General features: G+C 45.6%; 1 protein-coding gene across 1 annotated transcript; it reads right to left on the bottom strand.

Moving 5' to 3' along the window:
* Positions 1-1930: 1930 nt before the first annotated feature.
* On the bottom strand, positions 1931-11688 carry LOC134533486 (uncharacterized). Its single transcript, XM_063371011.1, has 3 exons — positions 11598-11688; positions 9196-9632; positions 1931-2281 (listed from the first exon to the last, which is right to left on the bottom strand). Exons 1-3 carry the CDS (start codon positions 11613-11615, stop codon positions 2017-2019), a joined length of 720 nt encoding a protein of 239 aa, XP_063227081.1. The 5' UTR covers positions 11616-11688; the 3' UTR covers positions 1931-2016.
* Positions 11689-18179: the final 6491 nt, after the last annotated feature.

Genomic DNA, 18179 nt, shown 5'->3' with positions numbered 1-18179 from the left:
CCCCGGGCCGACTGTCCTGCCACGTTGCTTCGCCTCTGGTATCCTCGTAACAAAATGATATCGCCACCTAGGAATCAGAAAAAAAAAAAAAAAGAAACAAACAGAACAGGTTTGTACAAACCTCGAATTACCCCACGACACTCTAGTTGCTTTACATAATAAGGAAACCAATTAATGAACCGACACAAATGAGATGGAGGTAAATCTCGCTACCCTTTAATGCGCTGCGTGTAGCCTACTTGTCCCGAGCCAGCTCGCTGGGAGAGAATGAGCGGACCAAAGTCGTTGAGAGTGTGAGAAATAAGAAAACTGCAGGTGAATTTCTAATATAACTACTGATGAGTTTACACGCGGAAAGTTATCATCGAAATGAAACACCTTAAATAATTCACCGACGAAGGTATGCAATGGTGTGTGACGATGTTTTTTTTTTCTCGTTTAAAATTACAGTTAGCTTGAATATGTTGCAATGCTCTACAAAAAGAATCCTAATCAAATAGAACCGTGCTCTTATGTTACTAACAGCATACTTACGAAGCAGGTAAATAAAACTGCGGGGGAAATGGCGCCTAAGGCGCTACACTTGCAATATTGCTACGCTATTATTCGTGCAAAAATTAAAAAAAATAACAAAAACCTTAGAAACAATGCTTTCCAAATAGAAGCACAAAAAGTAGCCTGCGGTGGTAAAATGTATTCACATGAGAGATTATCTCTCGCTGCCCGCAAAATTAGACTGCAGACCGCACAAGCCACCTGTTGTCTATTCAAAGGAGCCAGCTGACGCAGTGGTAAAGCACTGCACTCGCTTCACTGGGGACCCAGTTTACATTCTCTCCCCGATCATCCTTATTTATTTTTCCTACGTTTTCATAAAATCACTCTACTTAAAATACTGAGCTGATTCCTTGTGAGAGACAACGGCCGTCAACTTAGAAATTAACTAAGTTTTAGTATTTCCCTACTAAATATTTAAGTACTAGTAAATATATTATTTTAATTTTACACAAACATACATGTAAATATATATAACTACATATAAATAGGTATATATACGTATATATAAACAATTTATGTAATATGGAACAAGAAATATTTATTATACTAAAATTACTGTTTGTTAATGACATTATTATTAAGCAAGTTAGGTTGTGACGCCATAAGCTTCGAGCAGCATGACGATGCCGCTGGATGGTTCTGCCGTGACGTCGTCTACAGGAGCACGTCACATTTGTGACCTCGTTACATCACCGTCAGAACATGCTTGCATTAAGCAGGGCGCATACGAAACTCAACTCACATGAGTGCGTAGTTACTTTCACACATCAGAACACAAATGTTCAATTAGCCAGGCATCAAATATTGTTCTTTGTAAAAACCAGATTTAGAAAAAAATAATATCGTTATTGATATACTTATTTTGTGTTTAAATTTACGTTTTCTGGGTGTGTTTGGCAAACCGTTTTAGTAACATATCATGTGATATGATCTATTCTAAATATTTTTTTTAAATATTATCAAAAAAAAATTATTTCTAAAAGTCCAAAAGGAAATAAAACATTATTTTTTAAAGTGCTGTACACCTTGCTGTGAAAGTAAAGAACTGTATTTCCATGGGAGAACCAATATTCTAGACACCTGACAGGAAAAAATAAAGAATCAGGTTCAGCTCAACACTTTCGTAGCAACGTTTTCGAGAAACGTCATAGCGTCGTTTTGCGCAATTCAGTTGGCAGCGAGTTACGAAAAGTAGCGTCTTGTTGAAACTGCAGTGTGTATTTTTTTATTTTTAGTTTTGTTACAATTAATTGATACCCGGCGACTACCTTCACCTCTAACATGCTTCACTCTTTGCGGCAGGAAGGGATAAATAAACCTCGGTGACAACAGCTTAACTCTCGTACTTCTCGCCTTTAAATAAAACAACAACTAGAATTCAGCACGTTTTAATAATTCCACCACGAGTACACATGAATTCTCTCTTTCTTCAAGTGGAGATTATATCTTGTAATCTCACTAGCAAATAAAGACAGGAAATTGAAGGCACCTACTTAGGCCCTTAGCCTTGTATGTGATTGGCTGGAGCGACACCCCGGGGCGGGTCTCTGAAGGGCTGAGAGAGGGCGCCAGCAGGGAGACAGCAGGCTGGTAGGCGGGCTGGTAGGGCTGGTATGGCTGGTAGGGCTGGTAGGCGGGCTGGTAGGCAGGCTGGTAGGCGGCAGGCGAGGACACGTGGTAGATGTACGGCACCCCGGGAGAGGCGACCACGCCAGGAGCAGACCTGCGCATGTGCGAACCAGACGTGGCAACACTTCACGTCTCCCATGTGCGCACCAGCGAGCGACAAACACTTATATATTTGCTTTAAAATAAGTTTGTTGATTTTGAGCACAAGACCTTAGCTGATGTTCAGCAAATTTCATTTTCTGCAGTCATCCTTGCAAAATAAATTAAAAAATACATGGTACTGAAAAATGCCTTAAATAAGATCCACGGGTGCCTATAACCTCTGTACGCTTCGGAAATCTAACTGAATCTCTAGACAGTTGATGAAGGTAAATGATTATTATCTAAATAACGATTTTGGAAAATTATGCAATCATTGAAGCTAATGAAAATTAGCTACACGAAGAAATTTATTATTTAAAAAAGTTTCTATCGGGAAAGTATTTTTAAACCTGGATATCTTCTTACTGCATCGTACATAATGCAGAAGTGAGTGACTTCTAATTCTTCCAAACACTATTCAGATCTTGGCAGTTCCCAGTGGATGTTTTAGGATATTTTCATCTATTTTTTTAAAAAATACATCCGTTTTATGGAGCTTTCATAGTTCATGGTAGAATTATAATTCTCCCCAGTTTAAGAGAAGAATAATCTGATATATTCTTACGTGAATGTAAATTTAGACTATCACATAATTATTTTAGTAATGTGACACGGAAGGAGCACATCAAGTCTTTTTTTTTAAGTAGACCCATATTGTTGAACAAATAATTACAGCCGGGTTGTCTGTGACTGTGGCCCTGTGCTGGTAGATGGCGGGTTGTCTGTGCTGGTGTCAGGCGGGTTGTCTGTGCTGGTGTCAGGCGGGTTGTCTGTGCTGGTGTCAGGCGGGTTGTATGTGCTGGTGTCAGGCGGGTTGTCTGTGCTGGTGTCAGGAGGGTTGTATGTGCTGGTGTCAGGCGGGTTGTCTGTGCTGGTGTCAGGCGGGTTGTCTGTGCTGGTGTCAGGCGGGTTGTATGTGCTGGTGTCAGGAGGGTTGTATGTGCTGGTGTCAGGAGGGTTGTATGTGCTGGTGTCAGGCGGGTTGTCTGTGCTGGTGTCAGGCGGGTTGTCTGTGCTGGTGTCAGGCGGGTTGTCTGTGCTGGTGTCAGGCGGGTTGTATGTGCTGGTGTCAGGCGGGTTGTCTGTGCTGGTGTCAGGCGGGTTGTCTGTGCTGGTGTCAGGCGGGTTGTCTGTGCTGGTGTCAGGCGGGTTGTATGTGCTGGTGTCAGGTGGGTTGTCTGTGCTGGTGTCAGGAGGGTTGTATGTGCTGGTGTCAGGCGGGTTGTCTGTGCTGGTGTCAGGAGGGTTGTATGTGCTGGTGTCAGGCGGGTTGTCTGTGCTGGTGTCAGGCGGGTTGTATGTGCTGGTGTCAGGAGGGTTGTATGTGCTTGTGTCAGGCGGGTTGTCTGTGCTGGTGTCAGGCGGGTTGTCTGTGCTGGTGTCAGGCGGGTTGTCTGTGCTGGTGTCAGGCGGGTTGTATGTGCTGGTGTCAGGTGGGTTGTCTGTGCTGGTGTCAGGTGGGTTGTCTGTGCTGGTGTCAGGAGGGTTGTATGTGCTGGTGTCAGGCGGGTTGTCTGTGCTGGTGTCAGGCGGGTTGTCTGTGCTGGTGTCAGGCGGGTTGTATGTGCTGGTGTCAGGAGGGTTGTATGTGCTGGTGTCAGGAGGGTTGTATGTGCTGGTGTCAGGCGGGTTGTATGTGCTGGTGTCAGGCGGGTTGTATGTGCTGGTGTCAGGCGGGTTGTCTGTGCTGGTGTCAGGCGGGTTGTCTGTGCTGGTGTAAGGCGGGTTGTCTGTGCTGGTGTCAGGCGGGTTGTCTGTGCTGGTGTCAGGCGGGTTGTCTGTGCTGGTGTCAGGAGGGTTGTATGTGCTGGTGTCAGGCGGGTTGTCTGTGCTGGTGTCAGGAGGGTTGTATGTGCTGGTGTCAGGCGGGTTGTCTGTGCTGGTGTCAGGCGGGTTGTATGTGCTGGTGTCAGGCGGGTTGTCTGTGCTGGTGTCAGGAGGGTTGTATGTGCTGGTGTCAGGTGGGTTGTCTGTGCTGGTGTCATGTGGGTTGTCTGTGCTGGTGTCAGGAGGGTTGTATGTGCTGGTGTCAGGCGGGTTGTCTGTGCTGGTGTCAGGCGGGTTGTCTGTGCTGGTGTCAGGCGGGTTGTATGTGCTGGTGTCAGGAGGGTTGTATGTGCTGGTGTCAGGTGGGTTGTCTGTGCTGGTGTCAGGTGGGTTGTCTGTGCTGGTCTCAGGAGGGTTGTATGTGCTGGTGTCAGGCGGGTTGTATGTGCTGGTGTCAGGCGGGTTGTATGTGCTGGTGTCAGGAGGGTTGTATGTGCTGGTGTCAGGAGGGTTGTATGTGCTGGTGTCAGGCGGGTTGTATGTGCTGGTGTCAGGCGGGTTGTATGTGCTGGTGTCAGGCGGGTTGTCTGTGCTGGTGTCAGGCGGGTTGTCTGTGCTGGTGTCAGGAGGGTTGTATGTGCTGGTGTCAGGAGGGTTGTATGTGCTGGTGTCAGGCGGGTTGTATGTGCTGGTGTCAGGCGGGTTGTATGTGCTGGTGTCAGGAGGGTTGTATGTGCTGGTGTCAGGCGGGTTGTATGTGCTGGTGTCAGGCGGGTTATATGTGCTGGTGTCAGGCGGGTTGTATGTGCTGGTGTCAGGCGGGTTGTATGTGCTGGTGTCAGGCGGGTTGTCTGTGCTGGTGTCAGGCGGGTTGTCTGTGCTGGTGTCAGGCGGGTTGTATGTGCTGGTGTCAGGTGGGTTGTCTGTGCTGGTGTCAGGCGGGTTGTCTGTGCTGGTGTCAGGAGGGTTGTATGTGCTGGTGTCAGGCGGGTTGTCTGTGCTGGTGTCAGGCGGGTTGTCTGTGCTGGTGTCAGGCGGGTTGTATGTGCTGGTGTCAGGAGGGTTGTATGTGCTGGTGTCAGGTGGGTTGTCTGTGCTGGTGTCAGGAGGGTTGTATGTGCTGGTGTCAGGCGGGTTGTCTGTGCTGGTGTCAGGCGGGTTGTATGTGCTGGTGTCAGGCGGGTTGTATGTGCTGGTGTCAGGCGGGTTGTATGTGCTGGTGTCAGGCGGGTTGTATGTGCTGGTGTCAGGCGGGTTGTCTGTGCTAGTGTCATGCGGGTTGTATGTGCTGGTGTCAGGTGGGTTGTATGTGCTGGTGTCAGGTGGGTTGTCTGTGCTGGTGTCAGGAGGGTTGTATGTGCTGGTGTCAGGCGGGTTGTCTGTGCTGGTGTCAGGCGGGTTGTCTGTGCTGGTGTCAGGCGGGTTGTATGTGCTGGTGTCAGGAGGGTTGTATGTGGTGGTGTCAGGTGGGTTGTCTGTGCTGGTGTCAGGAGGGTTGTATGTGCTGGTGTCAGGCGGGTTGTATGTGCTGGTGTCAGGCGGGTTGTATGTGCTGGTGTCAGGCGGGTTGTATGTGCTGGTGTCAGGCGGGTTGTCTGTGCTGGTGTCAGGCGGGTTGTCTGTGCTGGTGTCAGGCGGGTTGTATGTGCTGGTGTCAGGTGGGTTGTCTGTGCTGGTGTCAGGTGGGTTGTCTGTGCTGGTGTCAGGAGGGTTGTATGTGCTGGTGTCAGGCGGGTTGTATGTGCTGGTGTCAGGTGGGTTGTCTGTGCTGGTGTCAGGTGGGTTGTCTGTGCTGGTGTCAGGAGGGTTGTATGTGCTGGTGTCAGGCGGGTTGTCTGTGCTGGTGTCAGGCGGGTTGTCTGTGCTGGTGTCAGGCGGGTTGTATGTGCTGGTGTCAGGAGGGTTGTATGTGCTGGTGTCAGGCGGGTTGTATGTGCTGGTGTCAGGCGGGTTGTCTGTGCTGGTGTCAGGCGGGTTGTCTGTGCTGGTGTCAGGCGGGTTGTATGTGCTGGTGTCAGGCGGGTTGTCTGTGCTGGTGTCAGGCGGGTTGTCTGTGCTGGTGTCAGGCGGGTTGTATGTGCTGGTGTCAGGTGGGTTGTCTGTGCTGGTGTCAGGTGGGTTGTCTGTGCTGGTGTCAGGAGGGTTGTATGTGCTGGTGTCAGGCGGGTTGTCTGTGCTGGTGTCAGGCGGGTTGTCTGTGCTGGTGTCAGGCGGGTTGTATGTGCTGGTGTCAGGAGGGTTGTATGTGCTGGTGTCAGGTGGGTTGTCTGTGCTGGTGTCAGGAGGGTTGTATGTGCTGGTGTCAGGCGGGTTGTCTGTGCTGGTGTCAGGCGGGTTGTATGTGCTGGTGTCAGGCGGGTTGTATGTGCTGGTGTCAGGCGGGTTGTATGTGCTGGTGTCAGGAGGGTTGTATGTGCTGGTGTCAGGCGGGTTGTCTGTGCTGGTGTCAGGCGGGTTGTATGTGCTGGTGTCAGGAGGGTTGTATGTGCTGGTGTCAGGCGGGTTGTATGTGCTGGTGTCAGGCGGGTTGTATGTGCTGGTGTCAGGCGGGTTGTATGTGCTGGTGTCAGGCGGGTTGTATGTGCTGGTGTCAGGCGGGTTGTCTGTGCTGGTGTCAGGAGGGTTGTCTGTGCTGGTGTCAGGCGGGTTGTATGTGCTGGTGTCAGGTGGGTTGTCTGTGCTGGTGTCAGGTGGGTTGTCTGTGCTGGTGTCAGGAGGGTTGTATGTGCTGGTGTCAGGCGGGTTGTCTGTGCTGGTGTCAGGCGGGTTGTCTGTGCTGGTGTCAGGCGGGTTGTCTGTGCTGGTGTCAGGAGGGTTGTATGTGCTGGTGTCAGGAGGGTTGTATGTGCTGGTGTCAGGCGGGTTGTATGTGCTGGTGTCAGGCGGGTTGTATGTGCTGGTGTCAGGAGGGTTGTATGTGCTGGTGTCAGGCGGGTTGTATGTGCTGGTGTCAGGCGGGTTGTATGTGCTGGTGTCAGGCGGGTTGTATGTGCTGGTGTCAGGCGGTTTGTATGTGCTGGTGTCAGGCGGGTTGTCTGTGCTGGTGTCAGGCGGGTTGTCTGTGCTGGTGTCAGGCGGGTTGTATGTGCTGGTGTCAGGTGGGTTGTCTGTGCTGGTGTCAGGTGGGTTGTCTGTGCTGGTGTCAGGAGGGTTGTATGTGCTGGTGTCAGGCGGGTTGTCTGTGCTGGTGTCAGGCGGGTTGTCTGTGCTGGTGTCAGGCGGGTTGTATGTGCTGGTGTCAGGAGGGTTGTATGTGCTGGTGTCAGGTGGGTTGTCTGTGCTGGTGTCAGGAGGGTTGTATGTGCTTGTGTCAGGCGGGTTGTATGTGCTGGTGTCAGGCGGGTTGTCTGTGCTGGTGTCAGGCGGGTTGTCTGTGCTGGTGTCAGGCGGGTTGTATGTGCTGGTGTCAGGTGGGTTGTATGTGCTGGTGTCAGGTGGGTTGTCTGTGCTGGTGTCAGGAGGGTTGTATGTGCTGGTGTCAGGCGGGTTGTCTGTGCTGGTGTCAGGCGGGTTGTCTGTGCTGGTGTCAGGCGGGTTGTATGTGCTGGTGTCAGGAGGGTTGTATGTGCTGGTGTCAGGTGGGTTGTTTGTGCTGGTGTCAGGAGGGTTGTATGTGCTGGTGTCAGGCGGGTTGTATGTGCTGGTGTCAGGCGGGTTGTCTGTGCTGGTGTCAGGCGGGTTGTCTGTGCTGGTGTCAGGCGGGTTGTATGTGCTGGTGTCAGGTGGGTTGTCTGTGCTGGTGTCAGGTGGGTTGTCTGTGCTGGTGTCAGGAGGGTTGTATGTGCTGGTGTCAGGCGGGTTGTCTGTGCTGGTGTCAGGCGGGTTGTCTGTGCTGTTGTCAGGCGGGTTGTATGTGCTGGTGTCAGGAGGGTTGTATGTGCTGGTGTCAGGAGGGTTGTATGTGCTGGTGTCAGGCGGGTTGTATGTGCTGGTGTCAGGCGGGTTGTATGTGCTGGTGTCAGGCGGGTTGTCTGTGCTGGTGTCAGGCGGGTTGTCTGTGCTGGTGTCAGGAGGGTTGTATGTGCTGGTGTCAGGAGGGTTGTATGTGCTGGTGTCAGGCGGGTTGTATGTGCTGGTGTCAGGCGGGTTGTATGTGCTGGTGTCAGGCGGGTTGTATGTGCTGGTGTCAGGCGGGTTGTATGTGCTGGTGTCAGGCGGGTTGTCTGTGCTGGTGTCAGGAGGGTTGTCTGTGCTGGTGTCAGGCGGGTTGTCTGTGCTGGTGTCAGGCGGGTTGTATGTGCTGGTGTCAGGCGGGTTGTCTGTGCTGGTGTCAGGCGGGTTGTCTGTGCTGGTGTCAGGCGGGTTGTCTGTGCTGGTGTCAGGCGGGTTGTATGTGCTGGTGTCAGGAGGGTTGTATGTGCTGGTGTCAGGAGGGTTGTATGTGCTGGTGTCAGGCGGGTTGTCTGTGCTGGTGTCAGGCGGGTTGTCTGTGCTGGTGTCAGGCGGGTTGTATGTGCTGGTGTCAGGCGGGTTGTCTGTGCTGGTGTCAGGCGGGTTGTATGTGCTGGTGTCAGGCGGGTTGTCTGTGCTGGTGTCAGGAGGGTTGTATGTGCTGGTGTCAGGAGGGTTGTATGTGCTGGTGTCAGGCGGGTTGTCTGTGCTGGTGTCAGGCGGGTTGTCTGTGCTGGTGTCAGGCGGGTTGTATGTGCTGGTGTCAGGCGGGTTGTCTGTGCTGGTGTCAGGCGGGTTGTCTGTGCTGGTGTCAGGCGGGTTGTATGTGCTGGTGTCAGGCGGGTTGTCTGTGCTGGTGTCAGGAGGGTTGTATGTGCTGGTGTCAGGAGGGTTGTATGTGCTGGTGTCAGGCGGGTTGTCTGTGCTGGTGTCAGGCGGGTTGTCTGTGCTGGTGTCAGGCGGGTTGTATGTGCTGGTGTCGGCGGGTTGTCTGTGCTGGTGTCAGGAGGGTTGTCTGTGCTGGTGTCAGGCGGGTTGTCTGTGCTGGTGTCAGGCGGGTTGTCTGTGCTGGTGTCAGGCGGGTTGTCTGTGCTGGTGTCAGGCGGGTTGTCTATGCTGGTGTCAGGCGGGTTCTCTGTGCTGGTGTCAGGCGGGTTGTCTGTGCTGGTGTCAGGTGGGTTGTCTGTGCTGGTGCCAGGAGGTACTCACGGCTTGGCGAGGTAGGAGATACCGCCCTGCTCTGCGGTGACGATGAAGGGCAGCAAGGACATGAGGTCCTGTTCGGCGCCGGCAGACTGCAGCGCCAGGGCGTCCCTGCCGAAGATACGGTTGTAGAGATCCTTTACAGCCGGCACTACTAAGGGGATGGCTTGGGGGAGGAGTGATCCAATGACCGACAGGGCTGATCTCGCCTGCGGGTCCGAGTTGTAGAGGTCATCTTCTAAGAAGGAATGCTTAGGCTGAGCGCTGGTGTCGTTGGCTCGGGTGCGGTTGGAGGCCTCTACAGTCGCGTTCAGCTCCTCCGAGCCTATGTCCCTGGAAGCCTTGTTGAGAAGATACTCCATCGGCCATATCTGCTTCGGCTTCTTTGCAGTGTCGGTCTTTTGTCCGGCCGCCATCACCAGCAACAGGGTGGCTGTGCTTACCTGGTGAAATCAAGCTACTGTTACTTCTCTGCTATGGAGTGAATCCTTTCATTAGAATTGACATCTTTAGTATTTCAACAGTAACCAATAACAATATAGCTGTCAGTTATATTAGTTTATTTTAAGAATCTAATACCTTTCTGTCACGTACTTGTCATTAGACAGAAAAAACGAAAATATTAACGTTATTGCAATGTATATATTTATAATTAATAATTATGTCATACATTTGTTTATTTTGTTTTATATTACATATTTTTAAAAAAATCCAATTTCAAAAAATACACAAATTTTTTGACTGTCAAATCTCATTTCTAAATTATCATTTTTCAAAGTATATTGGCCTCTCAAAAATGATTTATAACATATTTTCGCATTGGGAGTTGTAATACGTTCTGTATTTGATGTAATAACAACCTTATACACTGTAGCAGATTAACGATCACAACAGTTAACACAGTTCAATAGGATTAATTAAATTTAGTACAATAAGAAAGAAATATCATTCCTTCAGTAGATTTGCACTATAATAGCTCTTGTATATATACTTGGCTCATTAGGTCGATACTTTCCAGATTGTACATTCACGTGTAGGGTGGTTCTCGAGTACTCCTGGCATTATTCATCTTCACTGTCCCTTCCTTTCATCTCAACTGGATAATGTCACAACCATGTCGGAAGGACAACCTGAAACGGTATCTCATGTCATCCATGCTGACCCTGGCTCAGGAAGTAATTGAAAAACAAGTAACTGTCATGTAATGAACATATCTCGTGTTGCTACTGTGTTGCTGTAGTTCTGACAGGAGAAGCTTTAAGATGTGTTTTTTTTTTCCTTGGATGGTTGATACTCATTTCAAATAATTCAAATTAGTTTTCTTAGGGTTCATTCTTTTTTATTTATAAATATTCATACATACTTAATCAAATATATTTGTAGCCTTTTACAATAAGGGAATTTTTCCACTTAACCTAATTAACACGCTAGGATCAGGAAATGTAGAAAGAAGCAATTACCCAGCTGCAGAATGTAAGCAATATAAACAAGACTAAGTGTGATTTCGGGATAATTCACTTGAGGATACGCCAAACAAGTGAAAATTTAGGAATAAATTTAAAGTAGTATTTAAAAAGTAGCTTATTATTACAGAACACGTTTGTTTCGACCATTATATGGAGCGCGCACAAAGCTGTCCGCCACTCAGCCAGTCACCTGAGGTTGTTTCTTAAACTCGTACACTTTCTGGCTCAATCACTCCACTCACTGCTGCAGCTGGTGCATGTGCAACTGGCATGTGGAGCTGCTACGGCAACACACATGCAGCTGCAGGTGCAGTGCTCGAGCGCCGGTTCTGGCGAACCTAAGTCTTTCACGTCACCTATGTAAATTTAGCGTTATTTGGTCGTATTTAAACTAGGGGAAAGTTTAGGTTTGTTCAGCTGTTGTTGCTTTGATGCAGTTCACTTATTGCAATATTTTTCGAGCCAAAAAAAGGTGATAGTAATTTAATATTTGAAGTATATAATTAGATTTTTTTAAATATACTTCAAACATTAAAATTCTTCATCTACAAAATTATAAAAATTCAAGGTGCATAAAACTTGAATAATAATTAACGGAGAAGACTCAAACTAGAACGATATATATTTATGTCTTTCTCTGCCATAAGTTTTCGTATTTAATATTTTACTACTCCCAACTATTGAGTTGTCTTAACAGACAAATATCATAATTTTTGTAAAATATTCTCCTTGAAATATTAATTACAAATTATATTTGTAAAAATTTGATATGTTATTTTGATACAAAAAAAGTTAGTTCAAAACGGAAAATTCATAACTTCAAAACCAAAATCAATCTTATTATTTCACTGAATAAAGCCAAATTACAGAAAAGGTTTTCAGTGCCAGCTTAACCTAAAAAAACATAATTCTTTCGGGGCATAAGTGCTCCTCAGTACTCACGAATAAGAGCTTCATCATTCTTGGCAGTGTTGCTTCCAACGAGTCGACGACTGGACCACAGATGTCTAGTCTCTTGGGTCGCTCCAGTCTTATACTGGCCGCCAGGTTGTTGCTGCGGGTGGAGGCCCGATAAGAGACACGCAAACACGACCATTAGCTGTGATACGCGGTCATTCTGGCGGCCACCAGACAATAACAGCCCGAGTCCGCCTTATATCGGAGAACATTAGCGTCAGTTGCCTTCTGGGGAAACATGCCTGCTGCCTTATTCGAGACTAAGCTATGATTTAATACATCCAGTTCTTCAGCTCTATGACAAAGGTCCCGTTTGACGACTGGGGACAGCAGGCAGCGCTCGAATTATCGGTAATGCGAAGCGCGTGAATGAAGGTAGGAAATCCGCTCGCAACACCTTTAAACCACTCTTATTTTCTCTCTATCTAGCGTTTAGAGAAAAAGAATTCCTGTTCAAATGAACACCCATGAAGTTCGCCGGATATTTCACTACCAGACTGCATTTTAATCCCTCTTTTAACTCTTAGCTCTAGTGGAATATTAGGGGAATTGAATAATTCACTTTTTTCTGGCACTAGGGTGAACTATTATTATAGACAGTCAAAGCAGTGTCTATTTTTATTGGCTCCTGCCACGTTGTAACCCACTTACATGTCTCTCATGAATGGATCACACTTATTGCAAAAGTTTTTTATTAGCTCCACGTCTTGTGAGGGCGCTTCAATTGACTTGAGATTCGGGCACTAATCTTTTGAAACCATTTCACCACAGTGCCACTTGTGTGATTGGAGGATTGTGAACCGTCGAAAGAGCCTCGCTCAGAGAATTAACGAATCCACGGCCGTCCAGTTGACAAGTCTCACGAGCCACAAGCCAGTGTGCAGGTGAGGTTTCCCCAAGCTTGCTGAGGCTTTGCAATCCAACGCGAAGTTCAACTAACCCTGAAAATAACTTTCACGCAGCTTAAAGTCTAGTTGAAAGTCCAGAAACAAGGAGGGCCTCAAGGGTTGTGATCGTGAACTTGTGAGCCCATGTGACGAGTCAACAAACCGGTGCGGTTCCAACTAGCAACTGCTGAGCCACTTTGATGCAGTCTGATCCAGTCTGATCCAGTATGATCCAAGGGTTGCCGTTAAACTAACCCACTGAGCTTAGAGGGTAACTACAAACCTTACATGCACCTTTATCGTGAGGTGTAGTGTGGCTATGTGAGACCAGGGCTATGTCACGGAGGGACATGGTAGGAGCCGTAGCAGTAAAGCCTTCCATTTTTAATAATAATAATAATATTCAGTAACGACATTAAAAATACTGATATGTGGTTGAAGTTATGGCCAATGTATATGCAAAATTATAAAATTAGTTTTCTATTAAAACTTGCGTTAAGTGACACTTTAGGTTTTTCAGATAACTTCAAAATTTATTTGAAGTATGCGTGTAAACTTTTTCTCTGTTTTTTTTTTAACTGATACTACCTTGGTTTACTTTTGACGCGTGCTCATGCCGGGCGGAATAAAGTATAGTTTAACATCCTTGAAACATTTATATATTTTTGCCATTAATAAAATACTTTCCCTAGAACGAGTTCGCGTGTTTTGGGTTGCCCTCTATAGAGTTGAAGGTTAAAGAAATGCTACCACTGTCCGTCCATTCGTTGTGTAATAATAACCACCTGTGACGGTGTTCAAGTTGTTTTCCTGATTTGGTTTTTGTTATTGTTTGACGTACATTTGCCTAATCCAATATAACCTACCAAAGCCTACCTAGCCTACCAGAACCGAACTTCACTCAACTTGCTTGTGACAATGATTGCTACAGTGGTCATTCCCGTGACAGTAGGATCGTTCTTTTTTGAAAAATAATTGAGATACGGTTTTCGTCGCCAGCGATAATATCATAGGCTATATTCATTGCAAACCTAATTACTTCCGACAAACTGAGGAGGACGTATGTCACGGCCTAAGGTGTGAAGCTGTGTGGAAGGATGGAAGGACCGGTGTTCGAACCAGGGTCCTGACGTGGTGACCACTGCGCCTCGTGCCATGCAGTTGGCGAACCTGTGCGGAACACGAGCGCCAACTGTTTGCGTCGACTACACCTCTGTTGGGTGTCGGTGCTGATCAGACATATAACTTATAGGGGGAAAATATTGATATTCAGTTAGCATTGATTTTTCCAGTCGTCTCTATAGAAATATAGTAAAACAATATTTAGGTATTCCTTAATATTCTGTATAAAAAAACCTAGTAAACATTTACATTAATTAGTTTTTCGACTTGAATCTTAAGCTAAAATGTAAGATTAATTGTTATATTTACAATTTTTATGTTAATCTTTGTTTCAAACGAAACAATGTCTTTCTGTGAACATAGGTTTAATTTTTATACTTTTTATTTATTTGAGGGATTTGAGAAACTAAATTTTAAATTTAAAAATCATGTCAATCTACTAAATATAAAACTAATAAACATATATTGTGTAAAGATCTTTGAGAATTATTGTTTTCATTCAGTTTCACGCCACTTGTGAACCACTCTTCACCACGGTGTGATCACCGCCACTGATGACACAGCCGGCCTCAGCAGCAGCCAATGAGAAGGGCCGCGGCTCTGTCGTGCTGCTGACGTCTGCGCCGCTAGCGCCTGTGAGTTATACGTCCCGCCGAGCAGCTCTGCGGGACGTATATACAGCCAGGGGCAAGACTGGATCAAGAGGGGAGGGGAGTGGCAGTGTCCCCCGCCCCTCCTAGTCCACAAGCCCTCTGCCAACAGCCAGCCATCCGGCTTGTTAACTCGTTACCGAGCCACTGAGTTACTGCTCCCTTGGATTTACCACGTCCGCCAGGGAATTTTTTTTCCCCCGGGACAAAGCACTCGTTCTTTATAGGACTGTGTGTTGCTCGCCGCGGCGAGTTACGACAGAGTTCGACTCCACTGTATCACTTATCGATGCCGTGGTCATGAGCGCGCCTCCGTGAGAAGGTTAACCCCCCCCCCCCCCCTCCCCTCGCACCCCTGCAGCAGGCCATGAAAACATAAAGAATTTATTAAAAGGTTCGTCAGAAAATGCTGCAATGTTCTCAAATATGGGTTCAGCTTGTTTATAAGACTTGAATTTACATACTTTTTATCAACTGAAATTTTTTTAGCAAATGTTTATGAATTTTATTCTTATCAACAGTGTCGAAATATAAAAACGTTTATTTTCGAAAGACTGCTAATAGAAAAATTTGTAAAACAAAAAACAAATCCTGAAAAAATACGATTTTTACTCCCTCAGTTGTGATTATATTTTTATATGGCATTGAAAATTAAAAAGTAATGTTTTTTATGCAAAAAATTGTCTTTATATTAGATTTATCGTAATATAATTTGAAAACAACATTTTCATACCGTTTGTGTATTTGTAATCGACTGATACGTATGAAATAATGTATTTTAAATGTATATTATAACTCTAAATTAATTATTGAATGTAGTTAAAGTGATCTACGAACACGATAATAATTGGCTAGTTTGGTTTGGGTTGATTATCACGTTTTTTTTCCTTGAGTGAAAAAAAAACCTGGGAGGGGGGGGTTGGAGTTCAACGATGCAAAGTTAATATATATAACCGTTATCGATTGCTTGGTTGAAAACAGGAAATGCTACTCTAAGTGGATTAGCATCTGGCTTTTTGCACGTATTTGAACATCAAATTAGACTAAAAAATTAATAAGACTACTTTATCTTCATATCTGACAGAAAATAACTGTCAATTTGTAGGAAGTAAAAATAATTATTTTTAACCACTTCAATGTCCATAAAATTTGATTGCACCTAGCCCACATACTCAATTACCAATCAAACTGAATCATAGTTACAAACTCTGTCTTTGTTTTTGAGTGCCATTCCAGTGTCGAACAGTGGCAAAATTAGCGGCAGTACAAGCCGTATTTATTAAGGTACGTATTTTTTAAACGGAAAATTTTCTTTTACGATTTGTGTACAGTTACGCAACAAAAAACCTGTACTCCAAATTTATTGGTAATTTAAGTACCCCTTAACGTTCTTATAATATTTAGCATGCACGAATTATATAGAAATTAGGTTTTTCCTTCGCAAAATGTTGAAATATGTTGAAAATAAAATAATTGTTAACAGCATATCCCTTAATCATGATTTACAATTTCTCAGTTTCCCGGAAATCACCTCAGTAAACTCCACGATAGTTTGTTATGAAAAACCAGGGACAATTTATTCCCAGATGGATGAAACATTTTTTGTGCCTCCGTCTTTAAAGATCTCGCTTTCTTCAAGAATTTAAGCCATTTAAATATTTGAAAATTATATAAATAAACATATGGCATTAATACCTCACTAAAAGAAAGAAAAAATATATGATAACCATAAAATATTTTATTTACTTTCACACCAGAAGTGGAAATTTCGTTATCATACTTCGTATGCACTTAATCACATTATAGGGGGAAATTAAAACGAAACCCTCATTGCTCGAAATACATTAAAATCTGGCAACAGACAAATTATTTTTTAAATACCGTTAAGAATTAAAAATCTGAAGGAAATAGTTATTGCTCGCAAAAAAAAATAGGGAAACGGGAGGTTCTATGAAAGCCGGCATGGCACAATATTAAAAAGCAAGATTATAGTGTGCCCATTGGTTAGTTAGTGTGTTTTATTGATAAAAAACCCAATGTGGTGATATTGTAAGTTGAGGGTTCAAACGTTCCTCTCCGGCAACTAACTGATTGTTCCAGAACTTTCCAAAACAAGCCACCCGCTTTATTCGCGCCGAACCTCAGCCATCGACCACAGGATGAGAATACCAACTCTCTTCACTTCCTCTCTCTTTCTGCACCCTCTCCCCTTCATACTATCTCTCTCCATCTCTCAGCAGGCTGACATAAGAAACAAGGGTGTAGGGTAGAGAAACTATGGCAAAGACAAAGACATCTTCGGAGTGGGATAATTGTTCTCGTGATTGGCTGCCGGCCGGATGGGGAGTTAGGACCAGCAGCAGAAGTGCTTGGTTGTCCCTGTGTTCGGCGCACTACTCCTGCCCAGTCAGTCGTGGTCTGCCTTCACCAGGCGACAGTCCCATCACTGCACGCCTGGGAACACCACAAGTCCACAAGACTTCACTGTCTTACCATTTCGTTTCTTTTGCAATCGGGCTCCTTTCTTTTTCAACTCAAATTTAAAAATAAAAAAAATAGGTAGCTTTACGATGGAAAAAAATATCGTAATTTTTCTTTGGCCAAAAAGTCGTAGCAACATGGAAAATTTAGTGATAAGACACCTTAAGCTAAACGAAACAAAATATATTTTAATAAGAACAACATTTATGGTCATTATTGAGATAAATGCGCGATCTTTGATTATCATATTTGTATGTATTTTATTTTGATATTTTAAAAGGGAAGAAAACGAGATTGAAGTAAAACTAACGTTTAGGTGTTTGCTTGAATATGACTGCGAAGTTTAGGAATAGGTTTTACCCAACATTAACACCTTAATTTTTGTTATTTACAAGCGTTTTCTTGTTATTGCAATACGTCGATTATATTGAGTGTAATAATTTGTTGAAATATTTTCCTGCTGGCTTAAAATTAACATGAAAATTTTACAAAACACTTGCCGTCAGTTATAATTAAAGAGTGTAGTGTATTCAGTTCCAATTTGGCACCGTGTCGGCGCTAGTACATTAGAGGCATGTCGAGCCTACTGCGTGACTCCCGGGTCTGTTCTTAGTCAGACCGCCGGGTCCCACGGCGCGGGCAAACAGCGACCCCGGGGGCGGAGTCCGGGGAACTGGCCGCCCTGCCTGCCCGGTGACCCGCCCCTGCACGACCCCGGACTGGAGCCTACAGGCCTCCGTGTCGCGAGGTCTCCGCCCCCTCCGGGCAACACCTCGCAGTCCGTGCGCCGCTGCAGTCGTCTGCGATGCGCCGACAGCGGTCTCGAGTCGCTTCAAGAACTGAGTCTGCATCCACCCTAGTGACTGGGTTCTGTGCTTTGCTTTCGGCTCCACTCCGCAAAACCCTACAGCCATAAAACGGGGGATGATGTATGATCACTCTTTACTGAGGAAATTGGACCTCCATCTTTCACGGCATTGGGCAGGTACCAAACCCTGTGTAGGTCCCAAATCTGCGAACGTGTGTGTTTGGTGTGCAGTTATAAACATTTATGAACTCTGTGCGTGATATTAATTTCAGATATCATAGTAAAAGAGGAGGGGAAAATACAATAATAAAATTACACATGTTTAATAAAATCAAACAAAAGCCTTTATTAAGAATTTTACCTTTATTTCGTGAGGTACGATCGGTATATAGGTCTGTAGAAAAATTTAGTGAAAATTTCATAGCAAAAAATTTTAATATTATTTTTTTTAGTTAATTTGCTGGGCACAAGAAATTTTCACCATTTTTCAAATTAAATAATTAATTATTTGGTATTTTAAATATAACATACAAAACACTTTGAAACGGCGATAATAGTTAACCTCGACGTATCTATACAAAGAGTACACAGATTCGTTTATTTGTATACCTGGCTACTG

Source organism: Bacillus rossius, chromosome 6, assembly GCF_032445375.1.
Source record: "Bacillus rossius redtenbacheri isolate Brsri chromosome 6, Brsri_v3, whole genome shotgun sequence".
Lineage (NCBI taxonomy): Eukaryota > Metazoa > Arthropoda > Insecta > Phasmatodea > Bacillidae > Bacillus > Bacillus rossius.
Note: the sequence above shows the minus strand (reverse complement) of the source record. Positions and strands in the feature narration are given on the sequence as shown.